This window comes from Trematomus bernacchii, unplaced genomic scaffold (genome assembly GCF_902827165.1).
Source record: "Trematomus bernacchii unplaced genomic scaffold, fTreBer1.1, whole genome shotgun sequence".
Classification (NCBI taxonomy): Eukaryota; Metazoa; Chordata; class Actinopteri; order Perciformes; family Nototheniidae; genus Trematomus; species Trematomus bernacchii.
Genome location: NW_022987720.1, coordinates 22,718,561 through 22,728,927, shown reverse-complemented (window position 1 = coordinate 22,728,927; position 10,367 = coordinate 22,718,561). Strand labels below are relative to the sequence as shown.

The 10,367-nt window shown below is 35.5% G+C and overlaps 2 protein-coding genes across 3 annotated transcripts in view; both read right to left on the bottom strand.

Annotated features, from left to right (window-relative positions):
• LOC117492943 (interferon-induced protein 44-like) overlaps positions 1–9,038 on the bottom strand; it is a 40,610-nt gene extending 31,572 nt beyond the window's left edge. For both annotated transcript variants that reach the window (XM_034143375.1, XM_034143374.1), the window contains exon 1: positions 8,985–9,038. The gene's annotated coding sequence lies outside the window, so the exon portion shown is untranslated. The remainder of the gene's footprint in view (positions 1–8,984) is intronic.
• Positions 1,542–6,134, bottom strand: LOC117493465 (interferon-induced protein 44-like; the record flags this gene model as incomplete). Its single annotated transcript, XM_034144029.1, has 4 exons — positions 1,542–2,086; positions 5,382–5,482; positions 5,632–5,800; positions 6,009–6,134. Coding segments are annotated over 4 exons (558 nt in total), but the record flags the coding sequence as incomplete, so codon positions are not given.
• Positions 9,039–10,367: the final 1,329 nt, after the last annotated feature.

The following is a 10,367-nucleotide window of genomic DNA, read 5'->3' as shown; positions in this document are numbered from 1 at the left end:
TCACTATCACCACAATGAAACACGTCCTGAAGAATGTCATGCAAAGCTGCCTGCCTGCCTTCGATTCTCTCTGAACTGCCTGGTCGTTTTAATGTTTAATGTCAACCATTTGTGCAGATAGCATGAAGTAGAGAAGATCGCTAGCGTTAGCGTTAGCATTTCTCCCCCGGGCTTGAATTGTGTATTATAGAATGATCACACCGGTGACAGTACTATTCAAAGGGTTCACGAAATATGACTACTACTATACTGTTTAACATGTTGGGTTACTTCATGTTACTTCATGTTAAGGCTAATAAAAATGACACGGCTGTAATGCTAACTAACGTGCTAGCTACTAGCTAGCTTGATCCAGACACTCCTAGTCCTTTCATCAGACGGGAAGCGAAAGAATGAGCAAGACCCATTGCTGGTATGATAACAACCTGGTACTAAGCACACAGGCATCTTGTTAAAGTTATCTTATCTTAGCCAGCGCCATATAGATAGATTATATCTATATGGCGCTGATCTTAGCTATTGTGACATCACTTACAGGACTCTGGGATTTGTAGTCTTTCTAGTTGCGTATTTTTCATAGTCTTATATTTCAACAGTTTTACGACAAACTGTGACTTTTTTGACATGGAAATTCTTTTTTAAGATTGACAAACATCATATGTGTAATTCATGGCACAATTCAAACGGGATCGAAAGATAAGTTTTCTCTCTCCATTGACTTCAATACATTATTTTTCCGAAATAAGGTCCCATGGTGCCTTCGCCACTCTATTGTCTTACGTATGAAGCCCTCGCTCTCTCTAAGCAGTGACATGAGCAGAGACTGCCATGTTGCTGTGGTGTTTTACCGCTCAGTGTTTCACTTATAAGAGCAGGTCTGGGAACAGTAGATTAGAAATCAATACAGAGACTGTTAATATTAGGAGTTATTAGAGGATTAGAGTTACAGTAGGGGTCCAGTAAAAGGAGAGTATTGACACACTTCCATATTTTTTCTATCAAAACCTCATCATCCTTTCTATAACAAAAAAAGCAAGTGGTGGATATCACAGTCCTCATTTTCTATAATATGTTAGATTGTCTCTTCTTGTTTAAGGCCTTCCTCCTTTAATTTACTTAAATGTAGTTTTAATTATATGTTATATTCACACTTGTATATACTATATGGTTAGTGTTAGGGCTAAGAGATTATATATTATTTATTTTATAGATTTTTTAAAGGAGTTACAGACTTTAAAATGCATTACAAAGCGTTTCACATTTGTTTAGTGAAATACTTTGGTTTCATAAGTTATTATTTTGTAGCACCCAAGACTCAAATCGGACCCTTGTAATCTGACCCTTTATGGAGCTTCGATCTGCATCCTCATTGACACACAACTCAAATTGCTCTCAAATTGCGCTCTCTGGTGGACAGCTGTGAAATGACCTACTTGAAAGTAATGTGTGGAAGACAAATAGCTAATTCCAATATTTTTGCGATGTACTGTGTTTCTATCTGAACCATGTAGTAAAATGTTAAACATAAATCTCTTTCAACATTGAATAGGAAAATATATTTTAATCAGTGACTGGTACAGTTTATGTAATCACAAGTCTAAACGTAAAGCTTTACTTTAGAAAAATATTATGTCTTTTGACCTGCTAATATTCAGATTATCGATTAGTTGGAGATGGCCGGATAAATTACCACTTGAGTCAAAAAAACTAAACTAACAACATCATAAAGAAAAAATAAAGCCTTTTCATATTTACTCATTATGGTAGAGATACCATCATTTATTATAGTATATATATGGTGCATTACAGGCTGCAAATGAAAAGCTAAAAGCTAAATTACCCACTTCATGTAATTATCATTCTTGTTCCCAGGACCTTTTTACATAGTGTTATAAAAAAAGACCTGCCTCAGCAGAATGTAGTTTTACAGGTCGTTGACAAAGTCTTCTCCACATTTAATCATCCGTCTCAGTGCGCTCAGTATCAGTGTATCAGTGTTATCACTTGTCTCGATCTCTGAGTGGTAGTTCTTCACAGGAAAGATGCAGCTTGGAGGGAAACCCAGCATGCCACTCACCTCCTCAATCTACATTTAAGAATTTGACATTTAAGAAATGAAAGTGCTGATCCAAGGAGATTTTGCGGTTACAATATTACAGTGCAAAACAAAATGATATTCCAACTTGAATAGAAACAAACTGAATTACAGATATAAACTTACCTTTTTCTTCAGGTACTTGCTCTTATACACGTTCTGTATATCCTATCCAACCTCTGGACAGATGTCATCAATTTTGGTGAGAATAGCAATTTCAGGAATCGCTGCCAAGAAAAAGCAGAATCAAAATCAGTTAAAATAATGTTGGTCCGGTTATTTTAATATTACATATGGTATGTATCATAATGTAAATTATTTAAAAGTATAATACATCATTTATAATTGTATGTATTATTGTAAAAGCCTAACCCTTACCCATGACCCTGGCTGCAAGTCTGACTTCCCTCAACTTTTTCACAGAATCATCATCCTGCATTTCTGCTATGTTGCCAGGGATGATGCAAACCAGAACATGAACTCTGTCCTTTAGAGAGGGGTCTCTGTTGTAGTCGTGGTTATTCTCAGACAAGGTAGAGATAGGATTTAACTGGAAAACAAGGTAAATTTATATTAAAAAATGTAATTTTTAGGTATAAATACAATAGTTTCTCATGGAGCCTCTTCATATTTCAGATTTCATACATTCCATCCATATTATTGAAAGTAGAAAATGACCACAATGAGGGATTGTGTTACTCAAATTTTTTGCAAGAGGAATCAAGTTTAAAGAATTCAGTTGTACATTGTAACCATCCTTCACGTGTCCCTTCATGGCCAGTTTGATGTCTTCCACACGAACTCCTTTACTTGCATCCTTCTCAAGGCCCATGATGTCATTGAAGACAAAAGGGTAATGTGTCCCTGGTCCTCCTTTTTGGATTTTGTAGGCTTTGTACTGTAAGACATAAAAAATGCTAGTTAGGTTGCCCTAGACGTCAGAACATAACATCAGTAGTCTAGTAGTTCACATAACATCATTTAACAAAACATTAAGGAATTTTGAAAAATACAACAACATTAAAATAAAAATGACGAGACACATCAACATTTAAAAAATACAAACGAGCAATACAAAAAAAATACAAAATGTTTTACAAAGCTCAACATTGTGATGTTTAAATATTTCAGTTTGGCCAAATTAGCTTTTTATCTGAGAATGCAGGTGTTGAAACGGGGAGAAAGAGGGGATGACGTGTTAAAAGACCACAAGCCAGATTCAAACTTGCATCTTCCTCAGCAGGGACTGAGCCTCAGAGCATGGGGCACCAGCTCTAACCACTGAGCCAGAGAAAGAAATTCTTCATGTTTATTAATTGTCATTGTGTAAATGTGACCTGCTCTATCGAAATCAGTCGCATTGACCCGAAGACACATTTTGAGTTGTATACACTGTTGGAAAGAGGAGATTCCTAGCTTTCTAATGATATCAAGATTTTTGTTGTACTCCAAATATTAAGCAAAATATGTCACATTATATAATGACTGTTACCGAGTCATCATTTTGAGAAAAAGGCCTTCAAAGTTTCCTCTTCTCTGGAATCCATCGATCTGATTGATTATTAGCGGAGCAAATGATCAAAATAGTCCGGAGGGAAAATATTTCCGTTTGGATTACTGGTCTGGGGGAAGCTCGCGAGTGTGTGAGTGTATGTGTGTGTGTGTGTTTGTGTATTTTTGCGTTTGTGTATATTGTGTTTGTTTCCCGGGGAAAACACTCACGAGAAACACCGGCTGTTGTTAGGCTTGCTGTGACGTTAAATGACTCCGTTCTCCGCTTGTAAATATGCCGTTACAAGCTTCATAGTTGTATTTATCATCTAAATTTGCCGAAACAAGTTTAATATTCTGAAAGCCAAGACTTTGTTTAATTGAAATCAGATGAAAACAAACTGTAACGGACCCTGCCGTGTTATCTATGATTACTTATGCCTTACATTCATAATTTCAGCTGGAGGAAGGGGGAGCTGCGCTACGGAACAGCAGATTGCGATTGAGAGGTGCCTGTCATCTTCCCTTTACAAGCTTCACAAATGTATTTATCGTGTGATTTTGGAAATAAAAGTTTCATATTCTGAAAGCCAAGACTTTGTTTATTTAAAATCAAACAAAACACCCGAACCCCGAAAAAATTGTTTTTTCCGCAAATCCACGTTTATTTTGAAATGAGCCGTTGCAACATCCGACTGATTTCGATAGAGCGGGTCACAAATGTTTTTATGTTTTGACTTTCAGGGCCACCGTAGAAGTTTGTCTCCTGCTTAAAAGTAAAGTTAAATACAATAATAGGTAAAAGAGGTGTTAAGTTGCAAGTGTTACAATGTAAGACATTCATGATAACACTGAAAAGATATTCTTACGCTTGTGGTGAAGCTCTCGCGAACCATAGCATCTACGCCAGCACGATTACATATTTCCCCTCGTAAGACACTTTCCACAGAGTTGATGAAGCTGGACTTGCCAGCACCAACAGGTCCATAAAGCATAAATCTGAGCTGGACCTTGTCTTTAAAAGGCTGGTATTCCTTCACAATCTGCAACTCTCTCACTTTGTTTCTGTTCAATGGAAAAACATGAGACTTTAGTTTAGATCAAATTATTATCAGTTTTGCATAATGGTGTCACTGAGACCCAAGAAAATAAAAACATTATGTTTCTAAAAAGTGACAACTAATAGAAAAAATCACATAACAAAGGCGAGTCTCAACAAAGGAGTGTGCAGGTTCATTGTTGTGCTTTTAAAAAGTGTTATTTGAATAAAAGTCACTAAACACCAGAGACACCTTACACTGAAAAATGAACTCACCCCCAAGGAACGTTCCTCCATTCGTGAGGCAGAACTGAAAAGTAAAGTGAACATTTGCAGTAAAACATTAGTCCCATTTTGATTGATTTAATCTATTAGGCAATGTTTTGAAACATTTGGAGTTACTTAAGTCTTGGAGAATATGGGGGGGGGGAATTAGATTGGTTGTTTCCCATGGCTTCAACAAGAAATTGTTGTAAAACATTATCAATACAACATTTTAGATAAATTATTTCACAACATTCATCATGTATAGTAAAGTAGTTATTATTATAATTATGTAACATATTTTAACACAGTACGTGCTTTTGAGTTTACAGTATATACTAGAAAAAGCGTACTACTGCTGTGATCTTCATTTAAGAAATAAAAGTGATGATCCAAGGAGATTTTGCTGTTACAATATTACAGAGTAAAACAAAATGATATTCCAACCTTAATTACAACTCTCTACAAACTGAATTACAGATTGAAACTAACCTTGTTCTTCAGGTACTTGCTCTTATACACGTTCTGTATATCCTTTCCGACCTCTGGACAGGTTTCATCAATTTTGGTGAGAATAGCAATTTCAGGAATCCCTGCCAATACAGAGCAGAATCAAAATCAGTTAAAATCATGTTGGTCAGGTTATTTAAATGTTATATATGTTATGTATCTTAATATATTATTTATAATTATAATTAATCATTTATAATTGTATGTATTATTGTAAAAGCCTAACCCTTACCCATGTCCCTGGCTGCAAGTCTGACTTCCCTCAACTTTCTCACAAAATCAGCCTGCATTACTGCTATGCTGCCAGGGATGATGCAAACCAGAACATGAACTCTGTCATTTAGAGAGGGGTCTCTGTTGTAGTATTGGTTATTCTCAGACAAGGAAGAGCGAGGATTGAACTGGAAAACAATGTTAACTTATATCAAAAAATGACATTTGCATGCACAAATCCAATAGTTTCTAATAGAGCCTCGTTAGTTTTCCATAGTTTACATTTCATACATTCCATCCATAATATTGATAGTAGAAAATGACCACAATGAGGGATTGTGTTGCTCAAATTTTTTTGCAAGAGAAATCAAGTTCAGTTAAAGAATTCAGTTGTACCTTGAAACCATCCTTCACGTGTCCCTTCATGGCCAGTTTCCTGTCTTCCACACAAACTCCTTCATCCTTCTCAAGGCCCATGACGTCATTGAAGACAAAAGGGTAATGTGTCCCTGGAACTCCTTTTTAGATTTTGTAGGCTTTGTACTGTAAGACACAGTGGCGAGCCGTGAGCTTTATACCTAGGCCCTCTGACCCCCACCAATTCCCTCGAAAAAAAGAAAAAAAAAGAGTTATTACGTCACAGCGTATACTTCAGCGGAATATCAAAACAACGGCCCAGGGTGCAAAACGCATCAATGACAGCGACCCTCTACCACACAAAACAACACCTGTAAACCCAATTTGTGTTCTTTGACATTGAAAATGATATTGCATTGTGTTTGTTACTTTCGTTGCAGTTGTATGTCTTAAGTGTAATTTGGCATGCTTTTATTTTGAAGGCGAGTTCACGCTGTTGACAGGAAGTTGTTGTTGCTATGGAAACAAGAAAGTTTCACAGCGGGCGGAACTTGTCATAAAGTCCGCGATAATAAAACCCACCCATTTAGAGGGAAGATATGATTGGTCAATTGTACTCTCATTTGACATTACTCTCTCGTTGAGTTACTATAACGGGCCCTCTGTGAATCGCAGAGAGGGCCAGACGAGCTTCTTTCATGTAACCCTTCACATTCAACAGAGACTGAACAGGCAGATTCGAAGGATTTATTTCTTTGGAAATGTTATTTTAAATACAATTAAATCAAGTTTTTTTTCGGTAAAACTAATGAAAAATATAACAAAAATAATATTAAAAGAATATATATTTAAAAAAAATATATATTTTTTAAATGTTTTTAAATATTATTTTTTAGAATATCTTAGGCCCTCACAGAGGACCTAGAGGGCCCTGACGGCTCGCCACTAAGACAAAAAAAATGCCATTATAATGACATGCTAGTTAGGTTGCCGTAAAGGTCAAAACAGTACATCAGTAGTCTAGTAGTTAACATAACATCATTTAACAAAACATTACGGAATTTTTTAAAACACAATAACATTAAAATATAAATGACAAGACACATCAACATTTAAAAAAAATACAAACTAGCAATACAAAAACACAAAAACATTTTGCAAAACTGAACATTGTGAAAGGTTTTTATGTTTGGACTTTCAGGGCCATCATAGAAGTTTGTCTCCTGCTTAAAATTAAAATAAAATAATAGATAAAAGAGTTGTTACATTTCAAGTGTTACAATGTAAGACATTCATGATAACACTGAAAAGGGATTCTTACACTTGTGGTGAAGCTCTTGCCAGAGATCCCATCTGTTTTAGCTCGATCAGTTATTTTGCCTTGTAAAACACTTTCCACAGAGTTGATGAAGCTGGACTTGCCAGCACCAACAGATCCACAAAGCATAAATCTGAGCTGGACATCCTCTTTAAAAGGCTTGTAATCCTTCACAATCTGCAACTCTCTCACTTTGTTTCTGTTCAATGGAAAAACATTAGACTTTAGTTTAGATCAAATTATTATCAGTTTTCTATAATGGTGTCACTGAGACCCAAGAGAAGAAACCAACATGATTATGAAAAGTGACAACAAATAGAAAGAACCACATAACAAAGGTGAGTCTCAACAAAGGAGTGTGCAGGTTCATTGTTGTGCTTTTAAGTGCTCAAAAGTGTTATTTGAATAAAAGCCACTAAACACCAGAGACACCACACACTGAAAAATGAACTCACCCCCAAGGACCGTTCCTCCATTCGTGAGGCAGAACTGAAAAGTAAAGTGAACATTTGCAGTAAAACATTAGTCCCACTGGGGAAGGTTCGGGGGGGGCAGGTTCGGGGGAACTTTCGGAATTTCCCATGGCTTCAACAAAAAGAGAGGGAGTGGCCGCGCGAGGTGGGGAAGAATTATTTCTCTCTATCAGCAAGAGCTCTAATCAAATCCCATAAGCCTGGACAGGAAAACCTTTTATAATGTATTAATATCTTAAAGTCTGTTGAATTGTTAGCAAATACACAACAAATACAGTTTGTTCAATTTGAAAAGTACAAAGGTAAAATAACTAAAACTTGTAAACATTTTTTACTTTCACTTGATCAAAAGTTAAATTGTCCCACTCAACAAATCCACACAGGACTTGCTTATCAGTTTACACTATATACCTCTATTAGGCAATATTTTGAAAAATGTTGAGTTACTTACACATTTCAGAAGGTGGGGGGCGAGGAGGGGGGGAATTTGATTGGTCGTTTCCTATGGCTTTCACAACAAATTGTTGTAAAAACATTATCAATACATCATTTGAGATCAAATATTTCACAACATTCATCATGTATAGCAAAGTATTTATTATAATTATGTATAATATTGTAAATCCCTTTGTTTGGCAACTTCTCATACTGACTCAAATGTGCTGCACAGGAAAAGTTTTTATCATTTATTAATATCTTAAAGTCTGTTGAATTGTTACTGCAGAAAATATACAACAAATAAAGTTTGTTCAAGTTAAAAAGTACAAAGGTAAAATAACTAAAAACTGTAAACATTTTTTACTTTCACTTGATCAAAAGCTAAATTGTCCCGCTCAATAAATACTCACAGCACTTGCTTATGAGTTTGCAGTATATACTTGATAAGCGTACTACTGCCATAGGGACAGTTTTGTGTTATATTAAACCCTTTAAATACGTCTATCTAGTTTTAAAATGTACTTGAAAGATTTAGTTTATCTACAATTTCAGTGAAAATGTATAAGTCTGTTCATGTTTACTGCACCTTACGTTTTACAGACATTGAATGTAAAATCAATTATTTAACTTATCCCCAAACATGTTAATGCTGTTCTCTTTGAGTGCAGTCATTGCAAAAAGACCCTATACGGTAATGCCTTCTGTGCCCTGTTCTATCCCTTATAATCAGGCTATATTTAAAAACAACCATTATATTGTTATAAAAAAGTAGTTCAAATAAATGACCTCAGCTGAATTGTCTGTGTAAAGAAGTGGTGACGTTTACTCCAAGTAATGACTCTGAAATGGAAAAAAATAATGTATTTCAAGTTTCTTTTTCATTACTTTGACAATAGAACTTGACCACAGTTTCTTGGGTGTATGTATATGTGTATTACTTATTTATTATAATAATAACAATAACGTTACCAATAAATTGGTAAGACACTCAAATTAAGATAGCATAAAGAAAATGTACTTGGTTGTTAAAAAATATAAAAAGTCCTTACCTCCACTTATGTGCCTCTCGCCCGAATGCCCTTCAACTTCAAGAAAGTCTGTTTTATATGTTAACCGCTTGCTATCACTTTCTTTCCAGGTTATAGCAATCATGTGGTTTAAAAGAAATGGCATTTTATCAATATACAACATTGTGCTCACTGACCTCATTAAGTAAAGTTCATTGCTGCTTAACACATCCCTTATCTCAGGCAATTTCAAATCACTGAAATCAGCAGTAATCAAGCCTCTCCTGAAAAAGAACAATTTGGACACTTCAATCATGCAGAACTACAGGCCAATTTCAAACCTCCCCTTTTTGGGAAAAATCATTGAAAAAGCTGTTTTTCATCAGCTCAACACCTTCCTTGCACTGAATAACTGTTATGATACATTCCAATCTGGATTTCGGCCATATCACAGCACTGAGACGGCTATTACTAAAGTTCTGAATGACATTTACTTGAACACTGACAATGGCAAAATATCAGTCCTAATATTGCTGGACCTTAGTGCTGCATTCGATACAGTTGACCACAACATTTTACTGGACAGATTGGAAAACTTGTTTGGACTATCTGACAAAGCCCTTCACTGGTTTGAATCACATCTGCGGGACAGAGAGTTTTTGGTATCCAAATCTCAAAAAAAATCCATGACATGTGGAGTTCCTCAAGGTTCGATTCTCGGTCCAGCTCTGTTCAATATTTACATGCTCCCACTTGCTCATATCCTGAAACAATACAACATATCCTACCATGACTATGCAGATGACATATAACCCTTTGCAATTACATTGGAACTATTTTTGTATTTTATAAACTTTTAAGGTTAGTCAAGTTTTTGGTGCCAAAAAGGATCGGGCCAATATCAGAACTTAGTTAGAAAAAATACTGTTGAAAACATCAGACAATGTCAGAAACCTTGGTGTAGTTATGGACTCTGATTTAAATTTAAAAAAACACATCAAAGGAATCAGAAAATCAGCTTTTTATCAATTTTATTTTTAAAACATAGGCAGACTGAAATCACATATGACCCAACACAACCTCGAAAAACTAGTCCATGCCTTTGTTTTTAGCAGACTTGACTACTGTAATAGTGTTTTCACAGGTCTCTGTAAAAAATCAA